Source organism: Ranitomeya imitator, chromosome 8 (genome assembly GCF_032444005.1).
Source record: "Ranitomeya imitator isolate aRanImi1 chromosome 8, aRanImi1.pri, whole genome shotgun sequence".
In the NCBI taxonomy this organism is placed as follows: Eukaryota; Metazoa; Chordata; class Amphibia; order Anura; family Dendrobatidae; genus Ranitomeya; species Ranitomeya imitator.
The window spans coordinates 9,601,340-9,621,091 of record NC_091289.1 but is presented as its reverse complement, the minus strand read 5'-3'; the positions used below and the strand labels follow the sequence as shown (position 1 = coordinate 9,621,091).

The 19,752-nt window shown below is 45.3% G+C and overlaps 1 protein-coding gene across 2 annotated transcripts in view; it reads right to left on the bottom strand.

Moving 5' to 3' along the window:
* Positions 1-15,932: 15,932 nt before the first annotated feature.
* The window catches only part of TRH (thyrotropin releasing hormone), a 111,158-nt gene continuing 107,338 nt past the window's right edge, over positions 15,933-19,752 (bottom strand). For both annotated transcript variants that reach the window (XM_069736241.1, XM_069736240.1), the window contains exon 3: positions 15,933-19,546. In XM_069736241.1, coding sequence (XP_069592342.1) covers positions 19,005-19,546 — 542 coding nt within the window. In that variant the 3' untranslated portion in view covers positions 15,933-19,004. The remainder of the gene's footprint in view (positions 19,547-19,752) is intronic.

The window sequence follows — 19,752 nt, the reverse complement described above, 5'->3', positions numbered from 1 at the left end:
ATTGTGGGCGGAGACTCAGGAGAGAGGAGTCTGCAGATCCCTGAGAGGTGGTGACGGTGAGGCATCATCAATCATCATCATCATCATCATCATCATCAATCATCATCATCAATCATCATCATCATCAATCATCCTCATCAATCATCCTCATCAATCATCCTCATCAGTCATCATCATCAGCATCATTGCCATCACTGTATCATTCATATGTTTAATAATTGCAAATAATTTATAAGCTGAAGTCATTTATATAACAAGGTTTTTTTGATTTTGCTCCTATTCATATAACATAGGGGAATAGATGTAAAGCGGTGAGATAATCCACATTATTATTGCTTGCAGAAGTCTCCACGTCCTTTATGATATTCCCACATTCCTAACAGTGATCACAGGCTGCACTGCTGTATAGGAGGCAGAGACACTAACAGTGATCACAGGCTGCACTGCTGTATGGGAGGGAGAGACACTAACAATGATCACAGGCTGCACTGCTGTATAGGAGGCAGAGACACTAACAGTGATCACAGGCTGCACTGCTGTATAGGAGGCAGAGACACTAACAGTGGTCACAGGCTGCACTGCTGTATGGGAGACAGAGACACTAACAGTGATCACAGGCTGTACTGCTGTATGGGAGGTAGAGACACTAACAGTGATCACAGGCTGCACTGCTGTATGGGAGACAGAGACACTAACAGTGATCACAGGCTGCACTGCTGTATGGGAGGCAGAGAGTGTGATCACAGGCTGTACTGCTGTATGGGAGGAAGAGACACTAACAGTGATCACAGGCTGCACTGCTGTATGGGAGGAAGAGACACTAACAGTGATCACAGGCTGCACTGCTGTATGGGAGGAAGAGACACTAACAGTGATCACAGGCTGTACTGCTGTATGGGAGGTAGAGACACTAACAGTGATCACAGGCTGCACTGCTGTATGGGAGGGAGAGACACTAACAGTGGTCACAGGCTGCACTGCTGTATGGGAGACAGAGACACTAACAGTGATCACAGGCTGCACTGCTGTATGGAAGGAAGAGACACTAACAGTGGTCACAGGCTGCACTGCTGTATAGGAGGCAGAGACACTAACAGTGGTCACAGGCTGCACTGCTGTATAGGAGGCAGAGACACTAACAGTGGTCACAGGCTGCACTGCTGTATAGGAGGCAGAGACACAGTGGTTACAGACTGCACTGCTGTATAGGAGGCAGAGACACTAACAGTGATCACAGGCTGCACTGCTGTATGGGAGGGAGAGACACTAACAGTGGTCACAGGCTGCACTGCTGTATGGGAGACAGAGACACTAACAGTGATCACAGGCTGCACTGCTGTATGGGAGGAAGAGACAGTGGTCACAGGCTGCACTGCTGTATGGGAGGAAGAGACACTAACAGTGATCACAGGCTGCACTGCTGTATGGGAGGAAGAGACACTAACAGTGATCACAGGCTGTACTGCTGTATGGGAGGTAGAGACACTAACAGTGATCACAGGCTGCACTGCTGTATGGGAGGGAGAGACACTAACAGTGATCACAGGCTGCACTGCTGTATGGGAGGCAGAGACACTAACAGTGATCACAGGCTGCACTGCTGTATGGGAGGCAGAGACAGTAACAGTCGACGGAAGTAGGCGGGGGTATGTATCTCCAGCGTCGTACAGGCGTGATCATATCCGGTCTCTTGTGCTCTTATACCGCTCTGCTGTTCTCCACGGCACGCCCCCTGAGGAAGGAAGTCTCGTACTTCCGAAACGCGCGTCGGGGAGGGCGGGAGCCCACACGTGTCGGGTCTATACACTTGGTAGGTCACGCTAATGTCTCTATTTTACTGTGCTGCACACTTGTGCCTGTGACCGATTTTTACCCCTAAGTGTGGGCTCTCGCTGGTATTGTGGTGATATGGTTGTGCTGCCTGTTTCAGTCTTGTCCCTATCCTATACCCTTGTATGTATATGTTTTATCAATAAAGTTGTTTCTACTTTAAGTTAATTGTGGACGTTTCCACCATTATTTCTGTGGTTGTTTGTAGTAGCTTTTGGTGGGTCCCTATTGTCCTAGTATATGGGTGTGTAAGCCTTTTATCCACTACATTGGTAGTTACGCAGGTCTAATATGAGGTATTCCTCCCTTGGTGTGCGTTTATCTGTTTATTATTATCTGCTTTCTGTGTTATGCACAGGTTTTTTGATCTACGCAATGGACTTTCGAGCCAGAGAGAAGGCATGGCTCGACCATATGGACAAGGTTTTTGATGGTGGCGTGACTGGTTTACAGCAGCAGGGGGATCCCGGGTGGGACACTAAATTTTCCAATATGAAATCATTGCTAGACAGACGTTTAAGATTATGGTGGAATAGGCTATTCCTTGAAAAATACATTGCAAATGGAATGATTCCTAGAGGACTAAGGGTGAGGGTCATCCCATCATTTCCAGTGGATGATGTCACCTTCGTTACGAAATGGGAGGAGGCGTGTGACATGTGTTCCGTAGCCCTCATGCAACTTCTTATTGGTTTTAATACAACCAGTATCAATGACCTGGATAGTCAGATTGATACAGCACAGGCTGAGATTCGAAGTGGATGTCCACCTGAAAAGGTCCAACATTTTGAGATCAATCTCGAAAAATCGACCGACGATCTGGTCAAAAAAATACAAGACACTCAAAAGACTAAATATACAAGAGATCTGAAAGATTATCAATCTAAAAATGTCTATTTATGGAGGAAAAAGAATAACTCCAATTTACAGAGGAGTGGTTCGAATTTTTCTATTTCATCCTTGAGTGGTCAGTCAGATACGTCATCTGTGTCAGGAACATTGGTTGAAAATTCTGGAGCTGTGAGACTCCGTGACCATGCCTACCATCCATATAAAAGAAAATCATTTTCTGTGCCATATAAAGACAACAAGGTGATTAATCTGACTCAACATGTATTGTCTGCTACTGATTTATCTCTACTTGGGAGAGGCCTGTCCTTTGCTCCTACCTCGGGTTTCAATTTATTTTCCACTATCAAGGATTTGCACATTTTCGCGAGGTCATTGTTGTTCAAAAGATATTTTAACACCAATAATTTACACTCTCTTTTTCCCACAGAAGAGGAACAAGAGGCCCTAAGGATACTTGAGGAATTGGCTAGCGAGCATATAGGTGAAGGAGGTAAGGTTCCGCCTTCCATCCGTCCACGGTCCACGAGGTTCCCTCCACTGTCATCTTGTTCCAGCATTGATTTGTTTGTCCGGGTGGTGATGGAGGACTTGTATAAAATACCACATTTTCGTGTTAATGATAATCTGACACGGGAGGAGAGGCTGAGGCTGAGTTATTTACAGGGACTACCAAATACAGTGATTAAACCTGCCGATAAAGGTGGCAATGTCGTCTTGTGGCCCACCAATATGTACGAGAAGGAGGCATATCGTCAACTTAATAATACAACTTGTTATAGACGACTTACATATAATCCCCTCTCGGCATATTGTGGTCAATTAGATAAGATCCTTAAACGGGCCATTCAGGACGGCGTTGTCACCAAAGAACTAGTATCGGCTCTGGTGGTCCCTGAGCCAACTGTTGCCACTCTGTATCTCCTCCCGAAGATACACAAGAATACCTCCTCACCGCCCGGCAGACCTATTGTGTCTGGTAGAGGGAATTTCTTGGACCATATTAATAAGTGGATTGATTACCACCTCCAACCTCTCGTTGTGAGCCTCCCTTCCTTTCTGCGGGATACGGGTGATCTCTTGCGCAGGGTCGACGGGTTGTGTTTGGAGGGTGATTCTCTTTTGGTTTCAGCAGACGTTGAATCGTTATATACCAACATTAGGCATAAGGACGGCATTTCTGCCGTACGCTATTTTTTAGGTACATCTTCTTTACCGTTCGGTCTACGAGAGCTTCTGCTGGAACTGCTGGAGTTCACCCTCACCCACAATTTTTTTGTATTTAAGGGGTCCTTCTACCTTCAGCTCCAGGGGACCGCTATGGGTGCGGCCTTTGCGCCCGCTTATGCCGGTCTTTTCCTGGGGCTCTGGGAGAGGGACCTCTTCCTGTCAAATGAACAGGGGTTGATGGACCGTGTCCCCTTTTGGACACGGTACATTGACGACATCTTCTTCATTTGGCAGGGCACCCCCGTCGACCTTGGGCAATTGATGCAGACCCTGAACAACAATGACCTCAATGTGCATTTGACGTTTATCTTTGATTTGCAGTCACTTGATTTTTTGGATGTCACCATCAGGCGGGACAATTCTGGTTGTTTACAAACGGATATTTTTAGAAAGGAGACGGCCACTAACACACTTCTTCTTGCCTCCTCGGGTCATCCTAAGCACATGATTCGCTCTGTGCCAGTGGGGCAATTCCTCCGTCTTCGCAGAATATGCTCGTCTGATGGTGACTTCGAGATTCGAGCTGAGGAGCTTAGGCAGCGCTTCTACGCACGGGGGTATAGTCATAGGATGGTTAAGGTGGCATATCACCGAGCTAAACATGCTTCCCGCCACAACCTCCTATACAATAATACACCTAGGCAGAAGGCGGATGATACTGTGAGATTTGTAACTACATTTAGTTCTCGTGCTGATATGGTTCGCTCCAGTTTGCAAAAGGCATGGCCGATTCTAAAGGTTGACCCTGTTCTGAAAAAGTTGATCCCTCCTGCACCATTGATGTCTTTTAGGAGGGCAAAGAATCTGAGAGACCATTTGGTCTCTAGCCATTATTCCGAGCAGGTGAAGCCTACATTTTTGGATAAGTTTCCTATCAGAGGTGGGTGCGTTCCGTGTGGCCGATGTGTCGCCTGTCCCAATGTGGTGCGATGTGATGTGTTTGTTAACGCTGATGGTACTAAATCTTTCAATATTCGTCAGCGCATCACATGCACCACAAGATATGTCATTTACTACGCTACGTGCCCGTGTAACCTTATTTACGTGGGGTTAACCACACGTCAACTTAAGGTGAGAATTCGTGAGCACGTATTGGGTATTCAGGCGGCAGTCGGTCACGCGGACGCCTCCACCCTGAAAACAATACCGCGCCACTTCAAAGAGTTCCACGATTGTGATGGTGCTCTTTTGAAGGTGCGTGGTATTGAATCCTTAAATATAAATATTCGTGGTGGCGGATTATCTAAACGTCTGTCTCAGCTTGAGACTAGATGGATTTGGGCTCTGAATACTGTTCATCCCAATGGTTTAAATGAGTGTCTCTCTTTTGCTCCTTTCCTGGGTTCCCCCTGTTGATGTATTATGCGGGTGGTACTGCATTTTCACTGCCGTGTTTTTAGTCTGTTTTACTAATTGTGTTTTTTATTTTAGTGATTCTGCTGTCCTTGATGTTTTGCGGTGTCCGTGATGGATTGCTGAGCTATCAAGATGAAGATGTGGTGCATTTCATGCAATTTTATATATGCATTATTGTATATATTTTTGTATATTTATGTACTATTTTGTTCTATTTGTAATATTGACATGCCTTTGATTATTTTATGTGGTTGAAGGATTATGTACTTTTGCATAGTTTTGCATTGCTTCTCATCTTGTAACTATATTGTTTCTCTGTAGTAGATATATAGTATATATTGGTGCTTGAGCGTATATCTTACTATATAGTGTTATGGGGTTTATTTTGTGTTTAGTTTTTTCATTATTTTTGTTTTTTATTTTCTTTTTTATATTATAACTTTATGTGGGTGTATCAAGTTTACATTATTGTTTTTTGCATATAAATGTCGTCCATTTTTTATTATGTGGTCTACTTCTTTATACATTGCGGTGCCGAGCTGCGTCTTGCAGCGAGGCACTGGCATATTCCCCATAGTTAATATGGCCGCCGTCTGCTGTGTTGCTGTGCTGGTCCCTCCCCTTGCCCGTCGCTGCTCGCCGCTTGTTGTTTTGGTCACATGGGGCCCCATGTGATCTTGCATCAGCGGTGACGTCGACGGAAGTAGGCGGGGGTATGTATCTCCAGCGTCGTACAGGCGTGATCATATCCGGTCTCTTGTGCTCTTATACCGCTCTGCTGTTCTCCACGGCACGCCCCCTGAGGAAGGAAGTCTCGTACTTCCGAAACGCGCGTCGGGGAGGGCGGGAGCCCACACGTGTCGGGTCTATACACTTGGTAGGTCACGCTAATGTCTCTATTTTACTGTGCTGCACACTTGTGCCTGTGACCGATTTTTACCCCTAAGTGTGGGCTCTCGCTGGTATTGTGGTGATATGGTTGTGCTGCCTGTTTCAGTCTTGTCCCTATCCTATACCCTTGTATGTATATGTTTTATCAATAAAGTTGTTTCTACTTTAAGTTAATTGTGGACGTTTCCACCATTATTTCTGTGGTTGTTTGTATGGGAGGGAGAGACACTAACAGTGGTCACAGGCTGCACTGCTGTATGGGAGACAGAGACACTAACAGTGATCACAGGCTGCACTGCTGTATGGGAGGAAGAGACAGTGGTCACAGGCCGCACTGCTGTATGGGAGGCAGAGACACTAACAGTGATCACAGGCTGCACTGCTGTATGGGAGGCAGAGACACTAACAGTGATCACAGGCTGCACTGCTGTATGGGAGGCAGAGACACTAACAGTGATCACAGGCTGTACTGCTGTATAGGAGGCAGAGACAGTAACAGTGGTCACAGGCTGCACTGCTGTATGGGAGACAGAGACACTAACAGTGGTCACAGGCTGCACTGCTGTATGGGAGGCAGAGACAGTGGTCACAGGCTGCACTGCTGTATGGGAGGCAGAGACACTAACAGTGATCACAGGCTGCACTGCTGTATGGGAGGCAGAGACACTAACAGTGATCACAGGCTGCACTGCTGTATGGCAGGCAGAGACACTAACAGTGGTTACAGACTGCACTGCTGTATAGGAGGCAGAGACACTAACAGTGGTCACAGGCTGCACTGCTGTATGGGAGACAGAGACACTAACAGTGATCACAGGCTGCACTGCTGTATGGGAGGAAGAGACAGTGGTCACAGGCTGCACTGCTGTATGGGAGGCAGAGACACTAACAGTGATCACAGGCTGCACTGCTGTATGGGAGGCAGAGACACTAACAGTGGTCACAGGCTGCACTGCTGTATGGGAGACAGAGACACTAACAGTGCTCACAGGCTGCACTGCTCTATGGGAGGCAGAGACAGTGGTCACAGGCTGCACTGCTGTATGGGAGGCAAAGACACTAACAGTGATCACAGGCTGCACTGCTTTATAGGAGGCAGAGACACTAACAGTGATCACAGGCTGCACTGTTGTATGGGAAGGAGAGACAATAACAGTGGTCACAAGCTGCATTGCTGTATGGGAGGCAGATACACTAACAGTGATCACAGGCTGCACTGCTGTATGGAAGGTAGAGACACTAACAGTGATCACAGGCTGCACTGCTGTACGGGAGGCAGAGACACTAACAGTGGTCACAGGCTGCACTGCTGTATAGGAGGCAGAGACAGTGGTCACAGGCTGCACTGCTGTATGGGAGACAGAGACACTAACAGTGGTCACAGGCTGCACTGCTGTATGGGAGGGAGAGACAGTGGTCACAGGCTGCACTGCTGTATGGGAGGCAGAGACACTAACAGTGATCACAGGCTGCACTGCTTTATAGGAGGCAGAGACACTAACAGTGATCACAGGCTGCACTGTTGTATGGGAAGGAGAGACAATAACAGTGGTCACAGGCTGCATTGCTGTATGGGAGGCAGATACACTAACAGTGATCACAAGCTGCACTGCTGTATGGAAGGTAGAGACACTAACAGTGATCACAGGCTGCACTGCTGTATGGGAGGCAGAGACACTAACAGTGGTCACAGGCTGCACTGCTGTATAGGAGGCAGAGACAGTGGTCACAGGCTGCACTGCTGTATGGGAGGCAGAGACACTAACAGTGATCACAGGCTGCACTATAGTATGGGAGGGAGAGACACTAACAGTGATCACAGGCTGCACTACTTTATGGGAGGTAGAGACACTAACAGTGATCACAGGCTGCACTGTTGTATGGGAAGGAGAGACACTAACAGTGATCACAGGCTGCATTGATGTAAGGGAGGCAGAGACACTAACAGTGATCACAGGCTGCACTGCTGTATGGGAAGCAGAGACACTAACAGTGATCACAGGCTGCACTGCTGTATGGGAGGCAGAGACACTAACAGTGATCACAGGCTGCACTGCTGTATGGGAGGCAGAGACACTAACAGTGATCACAGGCTGCACTGCTGTATGGGAGGCAGAGACACTAACAGTGATCACAGGCTGCACTGCTGTATGGGAGGCAGAGACACTAACAGTGATCACAGGCTGCACTGCTGTATGGGAGGCAGAGACACTAACAGTGATCACAGGCTGCACTGCTGTATGGGAGCAGAGACACTAACAGTGATCACAGGCTGCATTGCTGTATGGGAGGCAGAGACACTAACAGTGATCACAGGCTGCACTGCTGTATGGGAGGCAGAGACACTAACAGTGATCACAGGCTGCACTGCTGTATGGGAGGCAGAGACACTAACAGTGATCACAGGCTGCACTGCTGTATGGGAGGCAGAGATACTAACAGTGATCACAGGCTGCACTGCTGTATGGGAGGGAGAGATACTAACAGTGATCACAGGCTGCACTGCTGTATGGGAGCAGAGACACTAACAGTGATCATAGGCTGCATTGCTGTATGGGAGGCAGAGACACTAACAGTGATCACAGGCTGCACTGCTGTATGGGAGCAGAGACACTAACAGTGATCACAGGCTGCATTGCTGTATGGGAGGCAGAGATACTAACAGTGATCACAGGCTGCACTGCTGTATGGGAGGCAGAGACACTAACAGTGATCACAGGCTGCACTGCTGTATGGGAGCAGAGACACTAACAGTGATCACAGGCTGCATTGCTGTATGGGAGGCAGAGATACTAACAGTGATCACAGGCTGCACTGCTGTATGGGTATGGGAGGGAGAGACACTAACAGTGATCACAGGCTGCACTGCTGTATGGGAGCAGAGACACTAACAGTGATCACAGGCTGCACTGCTGTGTGGGAGCAGAGACACTAACAGTGATCACAGGCTGCATTGCTGTATGGGAGGCAGAGATACTAACAGTGGTCACAGGCTGCACTGCTGTATGGGAGGCAGAGACACTAACAGTGATCACAGGCTGCACTGTTGTATGGGAGGGAGAGACACTAACAGTGGTCACAGGCTGCACTGCTGTATGGGAGGCAGAGACACTAACAGTGATCACAGGCTGCACTGTTGTATGGGAGGAGAGACACTAACAGTGGTCACAGGCTGCACTGCTGTATGGGAGACAGAGACACTAACAGTGATCACAGGCTGCATTGCTGTATGGGAGGCAGAGACACTAACAGTGATCACAGGCTGCACTGCTGTATGGGAGCAGAGACACTAACAGTGATCACAGGCTGCATTGCTGTATGGGAGGCAGAGACACTAACAGTGGTCACAGGCTGCACTGCTGTATGGGAGGCAGAGACACTAACAGTGATCACAGGCTGCACTGTTGTATGGGAGGAGAGACACTAACAGTGGTCACAGGCTGCACTGCTGTATGGGAGACAGAGACACTAACAGTGATCACAGGCTGCATTGCTGTATGGGAGGCAGAGACACTAACAGTGATCACAGGCTGCACTGCTGTATGGGAGCAGAGACACTAACAGTGATCACAGGCTGCATTGCTGTATGGGAGACAGAGACACTAACAGTGATCACAGGCTGCATTGCTGTATGGGAGGCAGAGACACTAACAGTGATCACAGGCTGCACTGCTGTATGGGAGCAGAGACACTAACAGTGATCACAGGCTGCACTGCTGTATGGGAGCAGAGACACTAACAGTGATCACAGGCTGCACTGCTGTATGGGAGCAGAGACACTAACAGTGATCACAGGCTGCATTGCTCTATGGGAGGCAGAGACACTAACAGTGATCACAGGCTGCATTGCTTTGAGGGGCTTCTCCATACAATGATCCCAGGAGGATTCATTTTCTCTGCTATATTCAGATACAGTAAATCCTTATTTGTCAGAACATTATAGGTGATAAAAAAAATCTAAAGTAAAAGTTGCTTTGTTATAAGTTATTTTATAACAAGTTTAGTGACTAAAATAACAATAAAATCAATGAGAATAAACACATTTTTAAACGATTTATTAAAAAAAGAAACCATAAAACCACAGACTATAACCCCGTAAAGGGGCTGTACTAAGAAGGTAAGTAATGCCCTTAACCGATGACTTTCACTGGTGGGGTAACCGATCCTGAGAACGGGATCTACAGAGCAGTGCGGCGCTCGGCTGTCTTTGGCGGTCCTATAGATGATGAATGGAGCAGAGCCCACTCTTGGGATCAGTGGTGGTCCCAGCGGTCAGACCACCAGAGATCAGTAGTGTATCACCTGTCCGCACATATATGTCAGTTTAATACAAACCCTTTAACCATATCATCCATATAACGCCAAATAAAATGGCACAAATAAAAATGTCACAACTACGCTGTTTTTCATGCTACCCATAAAATACGGCAATGAGGAAAAACTATGAAAAAATTAATAATATATCAAGCCTGTTATTATTGTGGAAAACCGTACAGCTGCCCTCATCCTTCCTCGAGTCAATTCACACTTTGCACTTTTTTTAGATTCTTTGGTAAAAATGTAATTTTTAATAAAAAAAAAATAGAAAATGCAAAAAAAAAAAAATGCAGCAAAAACTGAAAACATAACATTATTGAAAGAAGTTCAGGCAAGCGGTTGGCACATTATAACTCTACGGCCCACCCAGTGGGTGACCTTATAGCCCAGTACTAAGTTTATGACATGGCGCCACTCATGGTGGCATTACATAGGGCTGCAGCCAATCGTACCGCTATATGGCTCCTGAGAGTTACATGACACATTCAGCTCTGCTGCATCTCTGTGTTATCCATTCTACAAGGTCATCACAAACCAGCGATCTCTATCAGGTCCATATCACATAATCACAAAGGATTATGTAAATCATCACCCGGCGCCATTTCCATATTAATTTGCGCTTTATTCGTGGCGCAGCCATTATCTTGTGTATTATATACCGGATCAGGCGTGTATGGAGCAAGATTAACTCATCAAAGTCAATCTCATCGACAGAAGGTGATCCTGAGCGGCGGGTGGTGTAATGTGCATTGCAGGGGGTGTAAGGCAATTAATATGGGGGAGGGCAGCGGGCGACCTCGTATTCATGAACCTGTAATTCTAGTATTGAAGATACAATCTTTCCATCCTTTATTGTATGTTACTGATCAGAGGCCTCCATGGCCGGCACCATGAATGCAAATTCCCATTTCAAGGGTTTGTTCCATTATTCGGAGTGTTGAATAGTTTCTATGTGAGGAAACATCTCCGAATGCTGGATTGTAAAACTTAGCAGAAATCTGTCGCCCGTTCCTGCTTAGAACCAATGGTGCCACCTGTTACACTGGAGGGTCAGCACCGCGGCCCTCAGAAATGACGGCAGCCGCTCCCCAGCTCTGAGGTTCATACATGTGTATTCTGACATCTTCTGTCCTTGTCTTTTTATTCCATAGACCCAGAGAGGAGGTTCCTCTGCTCCACGACTGTGATCTGCAGAAATCCCAGCCCCAACAAAGAATGAGAACAAGAATGTTCATTGGGTTCATAATATAATCCAGGTGGGAATGTTCCACCTCAATGTGCAGAAAAGTATCTATAAATGTCTCATCATCCTGTACCCCAAGTGTCAGCATCATTGTCCTGCACACCGAGTGTCAGCGTCATCATCCTGCACCCCGAGTGTCAGTGTCATTATCCTGTACCCCGAGTGTCAGTGTCATTAGCCTGTACCCCAAGTGTCTGTGTCATTATCCTGTACCCCGAGTGTCAGTGTCATTATCCTGTACTAAGAGTGTCAGTGTCATTAGCCTGTACCCCAAGTGTCAGTGTCATTATCCTGTACCCCGAGTGTCAGCGTCATTATCCTGTACCCCGAGTGTCAGCATCATTATCCTGTACCCCGAGTGTCAGTGTCATTATCCTGCACCCGAGTGTCAGCGTCATTATCCTGTACCCCGAGTGTCAGTGTAATCATCCTGCACCCCGAATGTCAGTGTCATCATCCTGCACCCCGAGTGTCAGTGTCATCATCCTGCACCCTGAGTGTCAGCGTCATTATCCTGTACCCCGAGTGTCAGTGTTATTATCCTGTACCCCGAGTGTCAGCATCATCATCCTGTACCCCAAGTGTCAGCGTCATTATCCTGTACCCCCAGTGTCAGTGTCATTATCCTGTACCCCGAGTGTCAGCATCATCCTGTACCCCGAGTGTCAGTGTCATTATCCTGCACCCCGAGTGTCAGTGTTATTATACTGTACCCCGAGTGTCAGTGTCATTACCCTGTACCCCGAGTGTCATTATCCTGTACCCGGAATGTCAGTGTCATTATCCTGCACCCCGAGTGTCAGTGTCATTATCCTGTACCCCGAGTGTCAGTGTCATTATCCTGTACCCCGAGTGTCAGTGTCATTATCCTGTACCCCGAGTGTCATTGTCATTACCCTGTACCCCGAGTGTCAGTGTCATTATCCTGCACCCCAAGTGTCAGTGCCATTAGCCTGTACCCCCCAGTGTCAGTGTCATTATCCTGTACCCCGAGTGTCAGTGTCATTATTCTGTACTCCGCGTGTCAGCGTCATTATCCTGTACCCCGAGTGTCAGCGTCATTATCCTGTACCCCGAGTGTCAGCGTCATTATCCTGTACCCCCAGTGTCAGTGTCATTATCCTGTACCCCGAGTGTCAGCATCATCATCCTGTACCCCGAGTGTCAGTGTCATTATCCTGCACCCCGAGTGTCAGTGTCATTACCCTGTACCCCGAGTGTCATTATCCTGTACCCGGAATGTCAGTGTCATTATCCTGCACCCCGAGTGTCAGTGTCATTATCCTGTACCCCGAGTGTCAGTGTCATTATCCTGTACCCCGAGTGTCAGTGTCATTATCCTGTACCCCGAGTGTCAGTGTCATTATCCTGCACCCCGAGTGTCAGTGTCATTACCCTGTACCCCGAGTGTCATTATCCTGTACCCGGAATGTCAGTGTCATTATCCTGTACCCCGAGTGTCAGTGTCATTATCCTGTACCCCGAGTGTCAGTGTCATTATCCTGTACCCCGAGTGTCAGCGTCATTATCCTGTACCCCGAGTGTCAGTGTCATTATCCTGTACCCCAAGTGTCAGCGTTATTATCCTGTACCCCGAGTGTCATTGTCATTACCCTGTACCCCGAGTGTCAGTGTCATTATCCTGCACCCCAAGTGTCAGTGCCATTAGCCTGTACCCCCCAGTGTCATTATCCTGTACCCCGAGTGTCAGTGTCATTATTCTGTACTCCGCGTGTCAGCGTCTTTATCCTGTACCCCGAGTGTCAGCGTCATTATCCTGTACCCCGAGTGTCAGCGTCATTATCCTGTACCCCCAGTGTCAGCGTAATTATCCTTTACCCCAAGTGTCAGAGTCATTATCCTGCACCCCGAGTATCCACATGTAATTGTTAACAAGGATTTATGTACGGTATATGTTAGTAATGTTTTATCTGGAATCCGTTGTTACGCTCGTCTTGGACAGTAGGTGGAGCACTGGGACAACAACCATTGAATATTGTCACTTTACACAACATTTTTCTTCTGTCATTAGTAGATTAGAGGTAATTTTGGGGGCAGGTATAAAGGGGGCCGTAGTTTCCATATTTGCTCTATGGGACTTCTCTTGTAGGTTAGCAGCCACGTCTCTCCTTACTCTTCTTTTCCTGTTGTCCTGGACAAAATTAACAATACGTCTAATGAAGCAAATTGTCCGAATGTGATACCCAGCCCTGATAGGACTGACAAATAGTGTGACAGATTAAAGTGTATGGGGCCGATAACGTATTTCCATATATCTGTGTCTCCCCCACAGAGCTGTATTCCGTGGTCCCCATCGGTTGCGCACATTAAAGCAGACATTATCATTTCCTACCTGTATTTGGTCACCTCCTCTGCCATCATGTCCTGCAGCACAGAGTGACTGATTGTTCTGGGAGAGACCTGTGCGATTCATTTAGAGCTTGTTTGCCCCATTGCTCATGCACTCAGCAAAGCCAGTACCCATCATGGTGCCACATTCCGCCATGATCTCCTTACGTTTCTCATACATACCTACATATTTATTATTAGTGTCCACATAGCAGGGTATGGGCGCTGTATTATGGATCCAGTGTGCACCAGTCCTTGCACTGGCCCATGGCATTGATGAGTAGATGTAACTGTAAGGACCCAGATTCATGGTCATCATTTTTGGACGATTTTCGCCCTATATAACTGCACAGCCGCTAATTCACCAACCTAGAAAGTTTGCATTGAGACGAGTTGATTCTTTCGTCTCGCTTATTATTTTCCACGATCCGCTCTCACAGATTTTCAGACTTTCTCCCCTCATTAGGATTGGGAAAGGAAAAATTAATGAAAACACGGGGGGCCGCGGTGCATGGGGAGGCCAGGCAACCCTCCGGCTTTGATGTGCCTGCAGATTATAAGTACCTGCTCGCAGAACTCTGCATTAACAGGCCATGTTTGAAGATTCCCTCTTGAGATGGTAATTGCCCGAATCTTTCCCATTAATTGATTGGGCATCTAATTAGGGTTAGGATAGACATTCATGAATCATGGCCCCGGATGTGCTGAATCCCTAGAGAGTAACAGACAGATCATTCAAGGCCCATGATAAATTTACTAGTGTTCTATTTTTGGTCACAATGGAATTAAAGAGAATCTGTCAATTGCCATAAATATGTATTTTTTTTTGTTCTCCTGACTCCATCCATATTTTTCTTTTTCTTCTACTCCTTTCCATTCCTGAGATATGGCCCCCTCTTCCATGTATAGCAAGCTTGTCTTTTAAGCCAAGGGGGTGCGGTCATTGATTTTTCTACGCCCAGTTAGCTAACAAGACTAGATTTATATGCAGGGAAGGGAGGGCCATATCTCAAGAATGGAGAGGAGCAGAAACTAAAGAAAAACATCGCCGACAGGTACGCTTTTAAAAAAGGTTTGTAGCCTTAAAGGGGAAATCCACTTTGGTCCTAGTCATTGCATGTACATGGCTCATCATAGAGCCAAGAAAGTGTAAATGCCTTAAAAAGGAGCCAATCAGGTACCTAAAAGCTGCCACCATTAACCTTTATATCCCTCTTCCTGTTATCTTATAATGTATATGATGTCTTTGACCAACATGTATATATGCAAACAAGTTACAGTCAAATCGCCATACACACTTTACATAGGACTAGTCCATCCTCATTTGATTTAAGCACAGCCCCCCGGGCGCAATCAACATTGTCCCCCACAGTCCGCATCATTTCTGCCTTGCTGCAAACCTTGCGCATGTGTGCAATGCCCTCTTGAGCATACGCAGTGATGCCGTGTTTACTCGACCCCGCTTCCTTTGGTATGTTCATGAAGAAACGCTTAGGGAGGACAGTATGAGTTGTAATTTCCTGCAAAAAGTAACCCTTAAAATGTCTTCCACAAAAGTCTCGTCACCTGATGTCACCTAGTTTTTTGTTTTTTTTTCAGCTGCTCCCTTGGTATTTTTTTTTTTTTTTTACAATACGCCATACAGTTCCAGTGATGTGGGCTTTTTGTTTAATTAGGGCTAATTTTTATGGTTTTGCAAAGGGGCAATGCTCACAGCGTAATTATACAGAACAGTCTAAAGACACGCCCCCGAGGATCATGTAAGTCACACACCCTTGGTAAAAAGACCATAAACCTTAACATTTAATATAAAGGTACACATTTCTGGTTTTAGTCTTAGAGGATGGAGTGTTTTGAGGAGACGTCAATCTTTCGATGCAACTTTTATTGTATCATATACAGACTGTAAAAGGACCATGCGTCTCGTATGTACAAGATCTCAATATCAATAATAAAATAGTTCTGTACAGAATACACAGATATTTACTGACAACACACAAAAAACATTTTTTTGGCTATAAAAATAATTTTTCACATTCATTTAATTATTTATTTATTTCCAGGACTTGGGTAACTAACTGAGCACAAATATATGAGTCTGTCCCCAGTATAATACAATCCATGAGCCGTGCTCCCCTGTGCTACTCTTACAGGGGACTTTCTGTCAGATTTGCATGTAATACGAGGGAAACAAACCTCTGTATGGAGACCCCATGTACCTCTTCGAGACCAGGAATAAAATCTGGCAATGATAGAGCCATGTTATTTTGGTGTAGTTAGGGCCAACCCCAGCACCCGTCCAACCAGGCTTGGACTGGGTCACAGGAGAACAGGAGAATCTTCCGGTGGGACAACACCCTGTTATATGAGCAGTACTTGGCACTATATACTTGAATCACTATGTCCAAGCAAAGGCAGCATCTTCATTTCAATCTACCCAGTTCCTTGTTATATAAATTTGTGATTGAGGAAATGTGCAGCATCTGAAACAATGGATACTGGAAGCCTGTGCTCGCATTTCTTCTGCTGTGTTGCTATCAGTGTGTCAAGAGTGAGAGAAGAGGGTTGCATTGACAATCCAACACAATGGGCAGCACTTTGAGCACATTTTATAAGTGGTCATAAACTTGTAAATGACTGATGAAAGAATAAAGTTACGTTAAAACCAAGCACACCATTGTTTTTCTTGTGAAATTCTCAATAAGTTTGTGGTGTGACATGATACTCTTCCCATTGGAAAAAATAAATTTGGATCCAAAATGGCCAACTTCAAAATGGCCGCCATGGTCACCACCCATCTTGAAAAGTTGTCCCCCTCCCATATACTAATGTGCCACAAATAGGAAGTTGATATCACCAACCATTCCCATTTTATTTAGGTGTATCCATATAAATGGCCCACCCTGTAGTATTGCAGTATATTGTGGAAGCTATAAAGTGATAAAAGTTATAAATATAAATATATATATATATATATTTATATATAATTAAAAGTTCATATAACATGCCCCCTTTTCCCATTACTTAAATAAAATCTGGGGGAAAAAACATATTTGGTATTGCTGTGCGTAATTGTCTGAACTAATAAAACTTTATATATTTATCCCATATCCTGAAGCAAAAAAAAAAAAAGAATTGTTGTTTTATGGTAAAAAAAAATGGAATAAAATTAGATCAGAAAGTAGTAAGGACCGTATGATTAAAACTAGAGCTCGTACCACAAAAAGCAGGCCCTGATAGATTTCAATCAGCTAAGTATAAAATATTTCTAGATCTTGGACAATGAAGAGTAAAAATCGAAAGTGAAGAGGGGCCACCGAGACTCTGGTGCAGAGCCCTGCGTGTACCGGGGAACGCTGAGGTTCAGCACAAACCCTATCAGGGCTATAACAGCAGCCATGTTGGTTGTCACCCCTCAGCTTTCTTAGAAGATAGAATAGCATGATTGAAAAGTATTTGTCACAACATGGCAGAAGAGAACGGCTCAAGGAGTTATATTTACTGAGGATTGTTAGATGGATATTTTTATTCCTTTCATTAGTTATTTGCTCTTTAGGGAAGGGAAATTGTGCCGCTATTAAAGACCGCCCATGTAGTATTAGGGAATATTACCGGGGTGAAACGAATCAAGAAATACTAAAAGCCTCATGTAGGCCTCATGTCTACACACAAAGGTAAACAAGCAGCTGAGGTGTTGCCTATAGCAACCAATGAGATTTCAGCTTTCATTTTTCCAGAGCAGCTTTAGAAATGAAAGCTAGATTCTGATTGGTTGCTATACGCAACACTTGGTTTATACATGAGGCCTAGTCAGCTTCAGGCATCCAAAATAGAGTTAAGACAATTTTGTTATTTTTTTATCCAGGGATTATAACACTATTGCAAATAAAACGGAAAAGATGAACTTAAACGTTAGTGCTAATAAATGATTTAATAAATATTATTTTTTTTTAGCACTTTCACACATATAAGAGGTGGATTTTGAATCATAGTTGAGTGCCGAACAACCTTCGCTATTTTATTCATAAAGGCAGCATTTTATCAAATAAAAAATATGTATTACTATCAAAAAAACATGCGGCATTGGGGGAATCATGTTGATGCTTTCTTTTTATATATCACAGCTTGTCGGAAATCCAAACTTTCAAGCCATGTTCCTCCTCCATGCTTTACTCTACAGCTCTGCTTGTTTTACATTGGCTAAAGATAATCTGTGTGGAGTGTGGATGAGCCTTAATAATGGAGGATTTCTACAAGATGGTAAATAACAGCGATCTACCGTTGATGTTTCCTCCTCCTTTGTGTTAGGAGAGTTTGGGCCAGGGACAGAGATCTGGTTGCGTTTGTGACTGCTGTAACCCATATTCTCCTAAGTACCCCCATGATGTTTACATCTCCTGTGGGTGATGGGTCATCTTATATTAATCTCAAATGGAGTAGGAAGGAATTCACCAAGAGGTAAATCTGTATATCCCTCTCCTATTGGTGAAATTTATTGGGGCAATGTATGGGGCATACTTATCTGGATAAAGGGCGAGTCTGGGTGGGTATGACGCCATTTTATACCCTGACGCTCATCACCTGCTTTTATACTAACACACAACACAAGGAAGATCCAACAAAGCCCAATGTGTATTACTACAGCATGAAAAGTAAGAATATTATATGGGGGGGGTTGAATGATGGAATGATATTAACACCGATATGTCACCTCTGACTGGTTTGGGGGTAGAGAGTGGAGGTAAGTTTTACTATTTTACAAATTGTGTTGAGATGGAATGTATGCTGGTTCCTTGTAGACACAGTATCGGTTATAATTAGAGGGTCTTGGAGGGGGCTCATTTGGATTCATGGTTGAAGGTAGAGTTGACATGGTCTCCACAATTGAAGGGGTGAATTCAGGTGCTACTTGAACTGGTCAGAAAAAGACTTGGAACCATTACTCTTGGATAACAGGAACTTCTGCCTCCCAAGTTGACCTCTTCCCGGGGTGTTGCCTCTTCTCTTCCATCTGTCCCTTGTTCACGTTATCTAGAAGCTCCAGCAGAAGGTTGCCCTTGCTACAGTTAAAAGGGTCAGGTCCTTCACATGGCGGCACATAGTCAAAATTCTCCGACTCTCGATACCTCTTACCCGGATGTTGGCGTTTTTCTACATCTTGGAAGTCACCCATCTCAGTATATTCATCATCATCCCAGCTTCTCTTACCGGGATGTTGGCGCTTCGTGTAGGCCAGGTTCCTCTTGCCTGGGTGTTGCCTCTTGGAGACATCATTGTTGTGAGCGAAAGAAGGAATAGAGTTATCTAGAAACTGATCACCTAATGTTGACCTCCTGCCTGGGTGCTGCCTCTTGGAAAGCTCCATATACCAGTCGCCCTCCTCTCTTTTGCCTGGGTGTTGTCTCTTCTCCACTTCTTCAAGAAGTCTTTTACCTGGATGTTGCCTCTTGGAGATCCATTCCAGCCCTCCAGAATCTGAGTCTGGAAAATTCAAAACCAAACAGTATACATTAACGGCCAGATCCATTATTACAGTTGGGCCTTTTTTTTCGTCTTGTTTGTGGTATTTTTTTTTGTCTGTTTTTCACTTTTTAAAGTTTGTTTTATGCATTTACCTGGTTTTTTTAATGTTTGCCAAAAATGTTATGTGCAAAGTTTGTAACATTTTAGTGGAACATGTGACTTGT